At 38.4% G+C, this 17,648-nt stretch overlaps 1 protein-coding gene across 1 annotated transcript in view; it reads left to right on the top strand.

The window, feature by feature from the left end:
- TRAPPC9 (trafficking protein particle complex subunit 9) overlaps nt 1–17,648 on the top strand; it is a 435,473-nt gene that overhangs the window by 65,531 nt on the left and 352,294 nt on the right. Inside the window, exons 17-18 of the mRNA XM_062491886.1 lie at nt 2,226–2,378; nt 11,796–11,920. Coding sequence (XP_062347870.1) covers nt 2,226–2,378; nt 11,796–11,920 — 278 coding nt within the window. The remainder of the gene's footprint in view (nt 1–2,225; nt 2,379–11,795; nt 11,921–17,648) is intronic.

Here is a 17,648-nt window from a genome sequence, read left to right as displayed (position 1 = left end):
ATTTGGAGTTTATAAAATAAACTGTAGCAAAAAAGCCAGATTTACCAGGGGATTTAAGATGGAAAAGAAATGAGGTTCTTGTGTTCTCAGAAAACTTTTCTGTCTATGCAAAATGTCAGTGTATTATTTCTTTGGCAGACCTTAAAATCTTTTAAAAGTTAGATTGGCCTAGGATGACCCAAAGTTAGTTTCTGGATAAGCTTTTACTTTATATTTGTTAGGATTCAGTAAAATGAAACAGGTTGCGACCTACAATTCCTGATAACAGTTGCTTGTAGCTTAAGATGTTTGCGAAACACAGATTTTGGACTTGAGAAAGAGCTGAATGCAGGCTTGCCCCAGTTTAGCCTTTTACTGAACTGAAAGGTCTGAAGCCAGAGTATAATTCACTGTAATACTGATTACTGAGCAAGGTCAACATTGTTAAACTATAACCAAGTGTCAGATAAATATAAATTAGCTGTTTCTCTACATCTACAGCTTAGCTTTCTCCTAAAGCATTTAGATCTTGTGTTGTAATTACTGGTGTTAATTAGAAAGTATCTGCAAGGGCTGTTCTCACTTCAAAAGTCTTTTCACTTGTAATGTCTTCAAATAAATCTCTTAATGAAAACACATTTTGGAAAGAATTTGCTGCTCCACTGCTTGGGATACATCCTTCTTTGTTTACACTGAGGGAAAACACTCCTAAAGTGTATTGGATTTTTACTTAACAGGAAAAGGGGATAGAGATTGCCATACTTACCAACTTACTTTTTTTCTTGAAAGTAGAAGAAAATTATCAGAATGGTGATATGGTTCCCTCTAAATCATTAGGTGAGGTGGAGATGAGTTTAAAGAAACAGTTTTTGGGAGGATTTTTTATTTTTACCTTTTCTTTGTTTTTGTGAAGAAATCTGTACTATTGATTCGATGGGGAAAGATGCAAGACAACTTGTTGGTCTGTGAGAAGAGTATCTTTCAGGCAAAGCTTTTGTTGTTTAGGTAGAAGTTAATAGCAAAATATTCTCTATGTTTTCTTCTTCCCTAAAAAGGGAAGCCAAAGGTTTCTTTGCAAGTCAGCATGATTTGGGCATAATCTGGAATTCTGATTGCTGTTTCTGAAAGATCCCTAATTGCAGGTTGTTGTAGCTGAGACAATCTGCCCACCCTGTTCCCTCACATGTGGATCTTAGATGGTGGTTTTGGAAAGGTTCTGAAATCACAGCAGATTTTAATTACCTTACTCTTATCAAGTAGCCTGGGAGGATGTAGAGATGAACTCTGTGACTTCCAGTGGTTCCTGCTGTGCTCAGATAGTGTTTATATGAGGTTTTGGAAGAATTCTCCAATATACAGATAACATGCACTGCTATAATAAATCATTAAACATACCTCTAGGAATCTCCCAGTGAAACCATCATGCTTATTTTATGTATCAGTAGAATTTCTTACAGTATTTAGCATTGTCTGGTCTGGCATACATGAATGAATTTATGGATGGGGTGGGTTGACCCTGGCCAAAACTGAAGACCCAGTGTACATGAACAGTAAATTCTGGATTTTTCTCCTTGTATGCTTTTTGGGCATGTCAGACTTATGAGGGAGAACTCAGTAATTACAGAACCCCTATCTCAAATGGACCAATTACAAATAATTTATTAAAAAAAAATATTTTGTCAAGGACTAATCCTGTCTGGCATCCTTAATGCTTGGGTCTTGTGAAAAGCTGCCTCTCAGCTCTAAGAAAGGATTTTAGAAATAAAGATGAAAGCCAATAGTCTTATTAGACTTCTGTATTGCTCAATAAATAACTGAAGAATGATGCTGCAACTGTTTCAGAATTTAAACTGATTAAGTTTGGTGTATTTTGATGAAAAGTGCTCTTCATTCATTTGACACCTCCTGAGTTGAGATGTGTAGGATTCAAAACTACATCAACATTTAGAACCCCTGCAGGCTATATTTAAAGTTTATATTTAATGCTGCCTGTTGTGCATTTTTTTTTTCCCTGGTAATGATCTTCTTCATTTAAATTAATAGTTTGAGCTTTGTGATCTGTTTGATTCTAGGTCAGTAACTTCTCTATCTTTCTAGTGTTGCATTAGTTTTAGTACCTTAATTCTGAATATTTTAGATTTTAAACAGGACATGAGAAATTGGTTAGTACTCTCTACAGCAGTTCAGAACTGAAACTTCCTTAATGCGGGCTTATGCTTATGAAATATTTACTTATTTTGATACAGAGAAGCTGTATGGAGATTTCTTGAGTTGGAATCTAGAAGACACCCTCTGCCAGTTTCCTCTAAAACCTGGAAAGATTGCAACACTTATCGTAAACATTAAAGTGAAGCTGGACTTTTCTTGCCAAGAAAACCTTCTGCAGGATCTCAGTGATGGTGAGTTTTTCATTTCTCCTTGCTTAGGAGGCTTGTATGTGCTGCTGGGAGCAGTTTAGTTGCTGTTCCATTTGTGTTAAACTGATTTGTGATGTCGCTGCATGCTGGAATATTTGTGTCTTGTAAAGCCAAGAAAGCCCTTGGCTGAGCTCTGCAGATTGAAGGGTGATTTTTTGAGACAGCTGTGGGCATGGGAGTCTGGCCCAACCTCCCCATCATGAGACCCCACCCTGCTGTCTTTTAAAATATTCTGTGACAGTGTTTTTGAGGTATCTCTTTTTATCCTTACCTTATGAAGGTAAAGAAAAACAATCCACAAACATTAGTGGGGTTTAAAAAAAAATGGCTTTGAGTTGATTATTTAATTATCCAGGATGGCAGAATTCTGAATGATTGCAGAGTGCAATTTTGCCTAAAGTGACAGACTGAAATTTAAGGCATAATAATATTTGTACTGCAGAGAAAGTGCCATGTGTTTAAACTTACTTTGAATGAAAGGAAGCCACAGTGCTGGCTTCTATTAGAATTATTTGGAATTACAAGTATCAGATATTTGTAATAATTATTTCCTTTTTATAATAAACACACGGTCTTTCCGGAGTAATTACTCTACTCTGTATTTTTTTAATTTGTCTGATATGTTTACACTGATTAAATTACCTTGACAAAGCGAGATATTCCTGTATTAAAAACTCTCTGTTATTTGTATTTTTTCCCAGGATCCACTGGGATGCGAGTATGCATTACCATTATAACTAATCTTTCAGTACAGAAAAATAGAACAAAATTACGTGCAGAGCTTATTCAGGTTGAATAGGAATGATTTCTGTGAGTTACCTTGCAAATGCGTTTAGACAAAAATTACAGGAATTGTTAGTGATGATTGAAAGATTTTGCTTTGAAAACCTTCCTAATGTAAAATCTAGAGATATTTTAAAATATTTTAGGACTTAAATGCACAAACCCTACAGTGTTGCTACACTAAAGTTCAATTCAGAGCTTGTTGAAAATGCTGACGGTGAAGGAAGAGCACGCCCTGCCATTGTGAGAACTGAGTGCCAGGGAATTGAGACACTGAGAAATGCCCCTTGATAGCAATTGGAATTTCATAGTAGCTATATAGATACATACACACACATATATATGAGATTTCCTTCATTTGACCAGTGTCCAAAAAAGCTCTGAAGCTGCACTTGTCTAGGAGCTTTTCTGATGAAATAACATAAACCCAAAGTATTCTGTAGGAGGTGAAGATAACATACTTCTTGGTATGGACACTGAACAGCTGTGGGATTTGGGATTTGGATTTTGGCCTCTGTATCCAGCTCTTACGGGACCACAGATGAACAAAGTCTTTGAACATCATTTTTACCCTGCTGTTATATCCTGCTTCTCTGAAACGTTGTGTAGCTGAAGGAATTCCACCTTTCCTCATTTGGTGATGATAAAGGAGTAAGATCCATTACTGCTTTGTTGGAACTTTGGTATCTCTAGGTGCTGTGTACTCTGTGTCCTTTGAAAGTATTATTGGGGATGCTAAGTATATCGACAATTTAGTTGCTACTTTATTTTTTATGTATTGCTTTTAACTTTACAAATGCTAAACTTTCCTAAGAGGAGGTAAGAACCTGATGGGAAGAGCAGTGAAGGGCTAGAAAAGCCAGCAGCAACTATAGCATGACTTCTAATCATAGGGTAGCTGTGGTACCTTTCTTTTGGAGACCAACCACATTTACAAGGGTGATCAAAATACTTTTGTCTCTTAAAAGTAATGTCTTTAATAGAGCCATTTTTACTTTCAAGTCTTTTAATTTGCTGCTGGAATTGTTTCCTTTTTTGCTGTTTGTAATCAGGACATGGTTCAGAAGGGACAAATTACTGATGTTTCTGATTACACATATTTATCCAGTTGGAAAGTAAACCTAAGTTATCAATCTGAATTGCTGATGTGTGTTGATGGTGTCTCACAGAGAAAAATGATGGGTGTTTTTCCAGATTAAAGGAAGCAAAACCATGAGTGTCTGTACAGGATCAGACATCAGTGTCCATCCAGCCAATGTCCTGACTGTGCCAGTGCCTAAGAGCAGATTCCAGTGGGACAATACAGGAAAAATTGTGCTTGTACTTCCATTTTCCTCTAGGCTTTTGGCCTCTGACTGTTGTTAGCTTAGGGGCTTCCAGGAGCTTCCAGAATATGGTTTCTCTTGTTCTAGGTAATTTTACTCATCCTTAGTGGGTTTCTTCTTCCTAAAATGTTTCATTCTTCCTGTCAGCACTTCACAACATGCTGTGGCAAGAAGTGTCACGGCTAAATTACTTTTTAGCAGCTCTGCACTTACTGGTGTCCTTGTGTTCCCAGGTTTTTTATTGCATGAGAGAGGTATCAGCACATCTTCTAAACACAGTTCCTGCAGGGATTTGATGCATTTTCCCAGGGTATTGTCACAGCAGACTGGGGATTTCTAACTGTCGAGAGGGCTTAGTTGTCCCTGTTATGGGACCTGTTCCACATGTCAGCCTTGTCCCTTTTGACCTCAGTTCTGTCTGAGGGAGGCTGTACACACTATTTGAAAGGTCATCTATATGTTCATGTAATGACCTAATGGTCATGGTTATTTTGTTTTATATTTCATTCCTTACAGTCATAGGGTAATGCAAATTTATCATTTGCTTTCTTGACTGTTGCTGAACATTGACATTGATTTGGGAGATTCATGAATAAAAAAAACTCCATGATTTTGATTCTCAACAGAAATGATATGTTAAGAGCCTCTTACTGCATGTAGAAGTTTAGGATTCTTTCCACCCATTTATTTATGCTGAATTTTGACATCTTCTTGGGTCTTGGTCTTTTCTCCCAGGTACCAAAAGACAAGATGAGAGGAAATAGGTTTAAGTTGCACCAGGGGATGTTCAGATTGGAAGTTAGGAAACATTCCTTCACTGACACGGTTGGAAAACATTGGAACAGGCTGCCCAGGTTGGTGGTGGAATCACCAGCACTGAAAGCATTAAAAAAAAATGTATGGATGTGGCACTTGGGAACATGGTTTAGTGGTGAACATGATGGTGGTGCTGGGCTGAGAGTTGGACAGTGATGATCTGGGAGGTTTTTTCCAACCTTAACAATTCTGTGATTCCATGTCTTAAAGCCAGTTGACCAAGATTTGGGAGATCCATGCAGGGAGATTGATGTTTGCTACAAATCTTAATGAAATTTTGGATCTCTTGTCCCTCAGCTGGATGGTTCAGGGTTCCTTCTCTGGCTGGGGAGGTCAGCATGGGCATTTAATTTGATTTCTGAGGTCGTGAGACTGGGTGAGGCAGGGGCAAGTGCTCAGTCTGCTTGGTACACCCAGTTGCAAGAAGCTGAAGCAGTGAGATCTCTGTCACCTGTTAAGGTTACTTAAAAGATCAACAGGATATTCAAATTATGAGCATAATGAATTCCCCTTTCCAGCTATTATACTGCAATTTCTGAAATTCAGCATTTGCCTGGCACTAAATGGGATAAGAACAATAACTTCTCTTTCTGGATTGTACATGGGGACTTGTTTGAGGCTTTTGAAAAAGCTCCTGTTACGTGGGGACAGTGTTTTGCAAAGTTAATGAATTAATTTAAAATGATCACTTCATTATGTAGAATGTTAATGTTCATTTATTCCCTGTACAGGGAACCTAAAGACAAGTGTGAGAATACTTAAAATCATAAACTCATCAAAGGAACTAATTAATTGCATGTTGAGAAAGAAGCAAATTTGTGCCTTAAGTCTCTCCTTCCCTTCTCTTGATGCCTGGAGAGGCTACCTGGAAGAGAGACTAGGCAGTGTTAAAGGAATAAAGCAGGTATTTATTAAAAGGCTTCAAAAGATACACCTGGGGCAGCACAAGAGCCTGGTCAAGGCTCCACCCAAGATGGACAATGGGTCACAAGTTTTCACACTTTTATAACTTTTGGTCCATTTACATATTGGGGTTAATTGTCCAATTACAGCTTCAGGTTATGAACTCCCATCCTCCCAGACTGCTCTCCTCATGTTTGCACTTTTTGGGCCTGAAGCTGCAATGGTGTCCTTGGTTCTCAGGCTGGAAAAGGATTGTTCTGTCTGACTGAGCTGTGAGGAGAGCTTGCCTACACTTTATATGAAGTTCAGAGTTATATACTAATGCAGTACAGAATCTGAAAAATATGAAAGCTAAAACTTATGCCATCACTCTAGGGGAGAAAGGTTGCAGAGAAATAATAGCATATTTCTAGAAACACTAATCTTGAACAGTTTTTAACATTGGTATGCAAGACCAGTGTATTTTTCACACTCCCTTTGTTGTTTTTCTGCTTTAATGGACAGATTTTATTTACTTCAAAATGTCCCTGCACTTACATAGTGTACAGACAAAGTTTTTTTGTTTTGTTTTGTTTGTTAGGTTGGTTGGTTTGGAATTTAAATGGTCTCTTGACAGTTCTTCCAAGTAACTAAATAGCCTGGAGGACTCTGTTAGGATAATGGTATCACTAATGATGGTCATGAGATCCTCAGAGATGTTTCAGTATTGTCATTTTTGTGTTACCCTGCTTGGTAGCCTTTAATACATTTAATCATTCCGAGTATTCTTTTGAAGTGACTTCATTTCTATGAAGTATTTTTCACATCTGCTGTTTGAAGATGTCAGTTTGGTTGACACGAGTAAATGACATGACAAAATGAATAAATTAGTTTTTTTCCTTTTGTTCTATTTTTTTTAAAGTACAGATACTTCTGTGTCCTCCATAAATTCATCACTGTGTAACTTTAAAATATATTTTTAATTTTTTTGAGAACTACAGAATTCTTCTTGAATTCCAGCTTTAGTACTTGTGGAAGATAAGGTGCCCTTTTCTCTTCCCACAGCACTTTAAACCAGATAAATCATCTTGTGTCATGATTTGACTAATACAGGGTGGGATTTTTTTTAGCAGTATGTAAGTGCCACAGTACTTACCAGCCTGTACCAGTTGTACCAGCCACTACACAAATACACAGAGAGCTGTTTTTTCGACTCCAAATCTTTACAGTGTAAATAGCTAAGACAGACATGAGGCAAATAACAATAAATTGATTATTGGCACATATAAAGCCAATAAACCTGCCATCCTGTAATGCTGTTCCTTTGCTGAGGCACTTTACTTCAGCATCTAAAGTAATCTGCATACATAATCTCTAGTGTTCATTATGAACTTCTTTACACTTCATTTGTTCTCTTTGATTGTATTCACCCTTATTGTAAATTTATCTTCCAATTTTAGTTCAGTTCCAACAACCTCAGGACATAAATCCTTACTTTCAGTGCATTTGTTGTTGTTAATTATTGTCTTCAAAGGTAATGGGGTTTCAAAGAAGAGCTCAAGTCTGGTACACGTTGGCTTTGCCCTGCTCATTGGAGCCAGAGAGCTGCTGCATTCCCAGGAGCTTTGCCTGCAGTGCTGCTGCCTGGGGTCCCTCCTGTGATGGTCCTGAGCATGTTTTTGAGAGAGTGAAGGAGCTGCCTGTCAGTGCCCACCTGAAGTGTGAAGGGTGGATTATATTGCCTCAAACCCTGTGTATTCTGGTGTTATTCTGTTCTTTGTTGCTGCACACAGCAAGTTTCTAGAATTCTGCACACTTCATGAGAATACAGTTCTCCTTTTCTGGGAGAAAAAAAAGCCAAAAACATTCAAGTTCAGCAAGCAGAGGCTTTTGTTGTCCCAAGGTGGTTTTTTGTGTTTATGTTTTTCTATTTTTCTGCATGTTTAAAGTACTCTAAAGGCGTTGCAGTGTTGCAGTGTTCTTATGAGATATTGCCTATCAAGAGGTTTTTGTTTTGAAATTTCAATCAGGCAAGAATTGACAAAATAAGCAAATGGGTTGAGGTGGCGTTTAGTTTTTATATGTTACGATCAAGCAGTGTACTTCCCAAAAACTGTGTGATTCTATGACATAGCATCATAGAAGGGTTTGGATTAGAAGGCACCTAAAAGCTCATCTCATTCCACCTCCCTGTCATGGGCAGGGACACCTTCCACTGCCCCAGGTTGCTCCAAGCCAAGAACTGGTCCAGCAGCTCCACGTCCTGTTGATGTTGGGAGCCCCAGAGCTGGATAAAACACTCCGTTGAGGATCTCTGCAGAGCAGAGGGGCAGAATTCCCCCAGAAACCTCCCTGGGCTGCAGGAGGGGATCCTGCTCGAGGCCAGCAGCCCCTCCTGCCCTCCCTGGAATGGGCTGCCCAGGGTGGTGGTGGAGTCTCCATCCCTGGAGGTGTTTCAGGAAAGGCTGGACATGGCACTCAGGGCTCTGGTCTGGTTGACCTGGTGATGTCTAGTCATAGGTTGGACTCGATAATCTCTGAGGCCTTTTCTAACCTAAAGATTCTGGGATTCCTCCTCCTGCTGCCCCTCTTGGGGTCCCTGTGCTGCTGTTCGGGAAGCTGCAGGAAGCAGGTCTGCACTGCTGTTGGATTGTGTGAAATTCTCCTGAAAAGAAGCAACACTTCAGCCTAAAACCTTCCAATGTTTCCATCTCGTGTGACATTGAATTCCCTGGACTCTTCCTCAGAATGCAAAACTCACTGGTGTCCTGCTGTCAGTGGAACAGTTTTTAAGTGTTTCCTTGCTGTGCAGTTTGAGACCTGACTGGCTGTGATGTGCCTGTTGAAAAGTGGATCCATTTTTATCCCCTGGATCAGGTCAGAGGTCCTTGCACAACATGACACAGGACAGGAGCTGTCCCATGCAACCTCTCCCTTCTGTGCTCACTTACCACATTGTGAATCTATGGGTTTAACTCCCTGAATGCATTTTCCCTCATTCAAATAAATTTTGTGGGATTCTTCTGTGCAGTGTGCTGGGAAGGTGCCTAATGAAGTTAAATTGACACTTTACTTAACATTTGAGAGGGGAGAGGAAATGCTGGGAAGAGATTTTGCTCTGTTGTGACAGCAGTGACTGGGATGTTGGAAAGGCAAGCTGTGTTTTTGCAGTTACTATGGAAAAAGTGTTGGTCATACGCTGTTACCATGGAGATACTCAATGTGGATTGTTGAAATTAGGAAAATTTCTGGACAGAATAGAAAGACAATTATTCTTTTTATAGTACAAGGCTGCTCAGGATGTTTGACAGTAGGGATTGACCAAAGAAAACTGTAGAGGATGTAGCATCTTCATCTCTCTAAACTTCATGAGAGAAAATAAAATGTGTGAGATCTCAAAAAATAAAACTATTAATAATGTAAAACTTCTGGAGAACTGCCTTCATTGATGTTTTCTCCTGCCATCATTAAGTTCTGCAGCCTACCAGGTATTTTAACAGGATTTCCCCCATTATGACTGTTTAATGTATTGCAGAGGAGCTGGGCAAGGCTTTTTCCCTCATTCCTGCCTGATCAAAAAACAGAAAAAACAAAATAATTAAAAAAAATAAAATTTGTGGCAGAAAATGAATTTTTTTGTTCTCTGGCAGAGAAGTTGCCTTGAGCAGTCCAGGCTGTGAAGGGCTGAGTCATTTGCAGCACAGCAAAGTGCCTGGCACTGGCTCTGTGAGAGTGCCGCAGACTTGGGACAGAAAATTCAACCACTACCAAGTTACCTTGGACTCCCCTTTCATCCTGATGTCTCCTTTGCTTGAAGGCCTCCTTTTTTCAGATATAGAGACTAAAAAATGTCTTCATTCCAGATAAAATGTTTAAACTATTGTCTTTTCTTCTCCCCCCCCCACCATAGAAAATAAAAATAAAATGGGATTTTAAAGGATAAAATCATTAAGAAAGACATTTGTTGTATCTCTGTGATGTTACTTTAGGTATTATCTATTGTTCTTTCAAAGAAATAAAGCTCATGCCATATAGGAAGTGGAAAATCTGACTAATGACATGCAGGTTTTCATACTTGGTTCTTTTCATGTTTTAATTTGCAATTTTAAGCACCAGTCAGTGTCAGTTTTTGTTCTAAATATAGAACTAGTGAAAATCATTCATCAGTTGGTGAAGAATATTTTTCCCCAGTTAAAACTTCAGATTTTCATTTTGAAAGAGCGGCTTTCAAAGCCTGTGATCAAATGTAGTTCTGTATTTATTTCTGTGTTTTGTCTTGTTCATGGTCCTGCTGCATTGCATGGGCGGAGTGCTCTGACCTCCTGTCCTGCTCTCCCCCAGGAGCTGATAGAACACGATATTAATTCATTGCTAAGGTGCATTTTAGAGTTACTTAGTGAAGGAAATTGCAAGTAAGGGAATTTGGGAATACTCTCTTTGTTTTCTCATTTGGATATCTCTGAAGTTTAATGAAGCAAAAGCTCTTTCATGTTCCATCTTGTTCTTACGGTTTCTTCTTTTGAGGAACACAGCCTCAATATGTCCAGATTTCATAGAAACAATTTAGGAAATGTGTTTGGATTTTGTGTAACAATTTGGTGTTTCCTATGTGTTTAGCTGTGTCTCTGCTGCTCTGGGTGAGATTTTGCTTTTATTTAGTTGGTGTTTGTGGATTGCAGTTGCTCTGCACAGCATCAAGGAACAAAGTATTTTCTTTGGATGTAAATCTAAATAATAACAAATAGTGAATCTAGTTTTACTGTTTATTAAGGCTTCATCATTTTAATTCTCTTGTTCTTCTAACTCTTTTGACTCAGCAGTAATTTTCACACATTTTAAGTTTTAAGGGCTCCTTAGAATGGAGCCCTGGTTGGGTTGAGAACCTGAAGTGTGCTGCAGTTCATTTATTTACCTTCGGGTTACACCCTGTTGGCAGTAACAGACACTGTTAGGTTGTGTTGTATCTTGCTGTCACCCTGTGTGTGCCAGTTCCCAGGCTGGGAGTAAGCACCCAGCTGGGGACATTCCTCTTAGGGTGTTTCTTAAGCTTTTTTATTGACTCTAACAATGGGAAGCCTAAATTTCCATTCTGCCTCCTTTATAAATGAGAACTATTTTATCTATTTTTGCATCAGTAGATGTACAAAACATGACATCCCTATTTTCTCGCATTTTCCACAATATATACTTGAAAAAGAAATCCTTGCACCAGAAATTAATTTAAAGATCATAAGGAGCTGATAGGGTCACACTGTCATGGAAAACTACAAGCTTGGATTTTTATTTTAATACTGTAAATGTTAAAACTAATTTTATATTATTAACTCTGACATCTCTGTTATGATGTTTCAAATGCAGTTGCCATCTTTCCCTGTGATATTCATGGAGTTTTTGGTGTGTTCAAATTTGATTATATTTGGTGTCCTGGAAGAAACAGCTGAATAATCTTTGTCTTTCGTTTTGTCTTTTTGTGTAAAAGGTTATTAACACTTTTTGTGTCTTTTCTCTCCCTTTGATAATACAGCTATAAATTAATTGGAACAAAACAGAGCATTAGGCAAGCAAAAGCAATTCTATTTATTCTGTTTTCCAGATGGAATCAGTGTCAGTGGACTCCCAATCTCCAGTCCTTTCCGGCAGGTTGTCAAACCAAGAGTGGAGACCAAACCTCTTAATCCCCAAGAAAGCAGCAAAGTTGGTGATTTCAGTCACGTCAAGGTAAGGGAATGACATCAAAATAAGTAAAACCTGTGTTTTTTATTGTTCTGTGCTATGGTTTGTTGTGTGATTAAAAAACAAAGGTTTCCTTGTCTCATAAATATTTCCCTTTGGTTTCCTTTAGCACAGCTTGATGTTCTGTGTTTGGATTGTTATATTAGAGACAACAAACAAAAAAGGTGAAGAAAGATCAGGCTAAGAGTGGAAATTGCAGAGCTGGCTGTCCCTGTGGTGTACTGGGGGAGTTGTCAGCTCACCTCATGGTGCTTTCTCATTGTATTTACTCTGTAGGCAGGTGCTTCTCTGTGAATTCTTGGCTTTCTTGCAGGGAGTTTTTTTAGTGGCATTCATACAAGTAATAAAACAGAATAGCTGAGAGAGTTGAAGGAAAAGTAAATGAAAGTTGTGAAGGTGGAGGAGCAGTCGTGAAGGTGGAAGCTGCACTGTGCTTACCAAGAGTCTGCCCTGGCCTAAGCTCTCTTTGCTTTTCTGTGGCAGATCTTACCTGTTGAAGGTGTAAAGTTGTTTTCCAAGCATCAAATATGTTTAGTTACATATAGCCAGATTTGAAAAAGATATCATTTAGGTTGAAAATAAAAAGACTGTAAATAATGGACTGCAGCACTTCATTGGTCTCTTCCCAGCTTTTGGTGAATGTTGTGTTGTGTGCAATATTTGATACATTTCCTGCTCAGATCCATGTTCTGCATCAGCTCATCCCATCCGGAATTAGAAGAGCAAGTGTTGTACGTGGCAATATTTGGCTTCATGTGTGTTTGGCTGAGAAGCAAACACGGGCTCTGCTTTTCTCAGTGACTTGCTTTGCCTGTGAATTTGCTTCCTTCACAGTGAGAATGTTCACAATTCTGTCTGGGCAATAAAGAGGTGAAACTGTTAATTTGTGTGTTTGTTTTGGACCATTAGCACTGCTAATTCATCATGAATTGATTCTGCAGCACAGAAAACATGATTGCAGCATAAGAAAGATGTTAGCAAAATAACTAAAGCCTTTGTGTTTTATGACATAGCAAGGTGTTTCCTAATTGTTTATAAATATAAATCAGCATGATTGAGGAAATAATTTAAGTGAATAAAATGTCCAGCATTGATTTTTAAGTTCAGAGCTTTGTGTAGACACTTCTCAGTCACAGCAGCAAGGGGAGTGTTACTTCAAGATAGGATTAAAAATCTAGAAATGCACAACTTTGCACCAAGTACACGAAGAAAAAAAAAGGAATTTTGGTGCACTTTTTGCTTGTCAATCAGTTGTCCTAGCAACCAAGAAGTTGCAGGTTCCCAATGATCTGTGTGATAGTATTAGAAGGATGTTGGAGAGCTATAAAGCAGAAACTTGGTTTTTGACATGTGTAGCTAAATAGTGTGGTGGGAAGGCACATGCTTGATCCTGTTGCCAGGTTTATGGAGTGAATTTTGATTTAATTGGTATTTTGTGATGGAAGAGCCATTCAGATGATCAAAACTACGTTGAGTAGAGAATACACATTCCAATAGCATCAAAGGATTCTTTGCTGAGTAAATAATTCTGTGTCCTGATGATCATCACTGCTGTACAGCACCTGTAGCGTGCCTGGAGTTTGTCCCAGTTAAACTACTATAAACCAATAATTGGATCTGCTTGGATTAAAAATGCCTACAGAGCTCAAAACTATTTAGTACTATGTTAGAAATGTTTTTTGATTCACTGAACTATCCACATAAATAAGTCTCTGTGTACATGGACAGACATGTACATAGAGGTAGTGGGTAAATGACCAGAAAAAATTTCCTGTTGTAACTGAAGGGGATGTATTTGCCTCCTTAGGCAGTCATTCTGTGATAATGTGGACTTCTGCTTGTGACTTCTGCTTTAACACTGCACTTTAGTAGGAAGCAGCATAGGAACCACCATTAGCTTAAAATGAAAGCTAGATAAATTCCAAACCATAGAATCAGGGAGTTACTGTAAACAATCCAGTCAATTAAGCATTTAGATATAATTAGGATGTGCTGTGGTCCAGTTTTCTTGGCTGAGTTTTGGGGAATTTGCTGCAGTTTTGGATTTGAGTCTCTCTGTTTTAGACTGGGTATCTGTGGGTACATCAGTGATGTTCATTGTCAAACACTCTGCTCAGACATCGCTGTCTGAAATGAAACAAGCTGAGATCTGCACAGGAGAGGTGATCCAAAGTTCCCTTTAATACTGAGTCTCAAAATATTTGATATTTATGAATATTTTTGAGTTCCCTAGAACCTCCTTAAAAGATCCTTGGGTTTCTCCCTGTGGCAGGAGAACAAATCTGGGTTTGTGGGCTGTTTGTCCCTCATGGTGCAGTTTGGGATGAGTGCTGTGTTACATTTGGATTATTGTTGTGCCAATTAGAGTGGTTTGACAAGGACTAGTGTAAGAAGCAAGTGGGAGTTTAAGTTAAAAAGCAAGATGGATCTTAAAACAATTTGCATGTGTGGTGAAAACACTCTGCTGTCACTTATTCATGTTTCAACAATAGGTGTCTAGTGTGAATATTCAGGGGTAGTGGTTATTTTTCAATCCTGCATGCTGGGCATAAGCTCATCTTCAAATAAAAGTGAACTTCTGCAAATGAAAGTGAATGTAAATCAATGCTTCTCGTGTTGCTGATTCTGAAATGTCCTTGTTCAGATATTTATAAGCCTCATACTTAAACCTTCCCTCCCTACTTTTTTGCCTTACAATTTTTGTGCTTCAGTCTTGGATATTGCAGTCGAGCTTCTCTGCAATCTCTGTTTCCAATTTTGCTGCAGGCTGTCTCCTAATAAACCAGTCGCTGGCTTCTGGAAATGACTGTTACAATGAGCTCATAAATTCAGTGTAAAAATTGCTTTATGACCTCATCATAAAGCTTGCTTATACCCTCAAGCTGAATAGAATCTCATCTCATTTAATATTATGTTCAGATACTCTTTTCTGCTGTTCATTGCTGGGATGTTGTGCTGAGCCTTGTCTAAACTCCTTGGTTGTTCCAGGGTGCATCTGCATGAAAGGATGAATTACCCTGCTCAGGGTAACTCATCCTTTCACCATTGCTGTGGTGATACTGGTGTGTGAATGTCAGCTTTGAGGCTGAATCTGTTACTTTTTGAGTAACACTGCAGTGTGTTTAGGTATTCAACTATTCTGTGTCTTAATGCAATGAGAAATTTAACCAGATGTTGTAATCTCTCAGCAAACACAGTGTTAGTTTTAACCTAGGGAATTCTGCGCTGCTTGTCATGCTTGGAAGCTGGGATTATGTGATGTAGTCTAGTTCTTGTCAGATGGAAGAAAAACACTGGCACTTCATTCTATATTCCATATGGACTTGAGCTTCAGAGATCAGTCCAACCCAAATGAAGAGTTGAAATGGAGAACTCTTTTACTGGGTGATGAAATCTTTGAAAGCCTATAGTGAGTTTTTGAAAACCTTGTTTTAAGCTGTTAAACACACCCAGTGCTTACTGGCCAGTTGTTTGGCAGACAGGGCTGGTTTATAATTTATAAGGGATTTGGCTGACTTCTTTATTTGTTTTGAGACTTGTTTGTTCAGGAGAATTTCCTTCTGCATCCTAAATGTGAGCTGTAATTCTGGAGATTCAGCTGCAGAAGCTGGAGAGGTTTAAGTACTCTCATAAAACTGCTCTGCTCCCGCACTCTCAGTAAATGGTAGGAAGTGTTAAAATACAGTATATAGAGCTAATTTAATTTAACACACTGTCTTTAATGTATCTTTTCTGATTTCCTCAGCAGTGTATTAAGATGAGATACAGGCCTTAATTGGATTTTTTTCTATTCACTTCTCAGGCTTTACTCTTCTGTGTAATAGGCTGTATTCTGTATTGCTGCTAATAGGGATAAACTTCATATTGTTGATACTTTAAGTTCTAACTCCTTTTATTCATAAGCCTTATCTCTATTCTAAGTTTAAGTCTTTAAACAGAACAAGTGGGATTTTTTTTTAAATTTTAAAATAATTTTGGCTGCTGCTGAAGTTAGAGTGGATGTTGAGTCTGCAGAAAACAACTGAAATTTAGATTCCTTTTCATTGAAGAAATGCGAATATAGGAATGAGATCTTAGGCACAAATATATAATCCAGTTTAGATGTTGTACATCCCCACTGTCCTATTTTGTAATTCAGTACTATGCTTGTAAATTCTGTGGCCCTGAGTTCTCTGTCAGTATTAAACTTGTCAAGTCTCATGTTTTTATCTCTTGTTTCTCTAATACCTTTCAAGATGGTAGAAGATAAAAAAGAAGCAAAGCTCTTTCATTTCCAAACCTAATTTTTTATCAAAATAATACATATCTTATTTTTATAATTGAAAATTTGTGATATGAGTGCCAGAAGGCCGCTCACATTTCCTGAAGCCTGCTCAGACTGGAGCTGTGAGCCACATCAACCTTTGCCAGGTCAGCAAGGTGTTTTCTCTTGCTTTCCTAGCCAAGAATTGCAGGTTTTTTTTAGAGAATGTGGATTATAAAAATAGATCTGTTCTGCAAAAACAAGGGAGAGATGGGCAGTTTTTGGCCGTTGGTACTTGTCTGGCAAAATTCGATTATGATCTGGATCTGGATGAAAGCTGGCAATTTTTGAGCAGTCTGGGTCTAAATGTTTTTAACTTTCCTTCCCTGCCCAGTTCAGCATTGCTCACCTTCCCTGGAGTTCTATAAATAGTTGAGTATTCCACACAATTTCTTCTCAGCACTCCTCTTCCTCTCTTCTTCTGTGAATTGTTCTCTCAAGAAAGGAACAGTCTGTTGTGCCCTAGAAAGGACTGTAATTCAGAACACTAAGAAAATACTTTACTAAAGCAATTCCCTAGTGCCAGGGGTGGAAAAAAACTCTTCTGCCCCTTGGATTTGGATAAATTCAATTCATTCAGCTTGTCTGAAATTTTACTTTCAATATTATCACAGTAGCCTCTGCAATTTCAATGCAATATATTTTAGAACTTGCTATATTTCCCATCTTAATTGACATGAAAGAATAATTGAAAAATTTATAAAGTGCTTATAGAAAAAAAAAATAGGATAGATTCACTGTCTGCCTGTCAAAAGCACTGTTTCTGTGGACTTTCTTCATTGCCACTCAGAAAACAAGTGATGATACCCTGCTTATACCCAAACAAATCTCTCATCAGGATAGCTGCAGGTGCATTCTCCTGTATAAGCCACACTTAATCTCTTTCTTGTTTAAAGATGAACGAAGAAAAATTAAAGTTGACACCAACAGAATAAATAGAGCTTATGTGAACAGCTGGAAGTAGTCACATCCATAATGACATTGTGATAAGAAAGGAGATACATCTTAATGCTGAGGTTGGCTTTTGTGGGAGGGTGTTGGCTGTATAGGAAGTGAGGAAAGTTGTCTGGGTTAGAATAATGGAGAAATAATAAAGATGGGCTCATGTGAGGACCTGCTGAGCAGGAAATTTGAAGTGGAGGGAGGGGCGTTTGGAACAAACATCTGGAACAAGCTGGTGAAAAGTCCAGTCAGCTCTGCAAGAAATTTTAAGAATGATTAGAAACTGAGATGTTTGTGTGAATGCTCTGCTTGCTTCAGATGATAAATTTCTTCAAAATGTTCTTCCAGAGGTCAGACAGCCCCTGCAGTCTGGAGCTCTCAGGATGTGACCTGCTGTGTACCCCATGGTCAGGTGTCACAAATTCAGAATCCCTTTGGTGTTTTACACATTAATTTTGCACTTGCAAG

This window comes from Cinclus cinclus, chromosome 1 (genome assembly GCF_963662255.1).
Source record: "Cinclus cinclus chromosome 1, bCinCin1.1, whole genome shotgun sequence".
NCBI lineage: Eukaryota > Metazoa > Chordata > Aves > Passeriformes > Cinclidae > Cinclus > Cinclus cinclus.
Note: the sequence above shows the minus strand (reverse complement) of the source record. Positions and strands in the feature narration are given on the sequence as shown.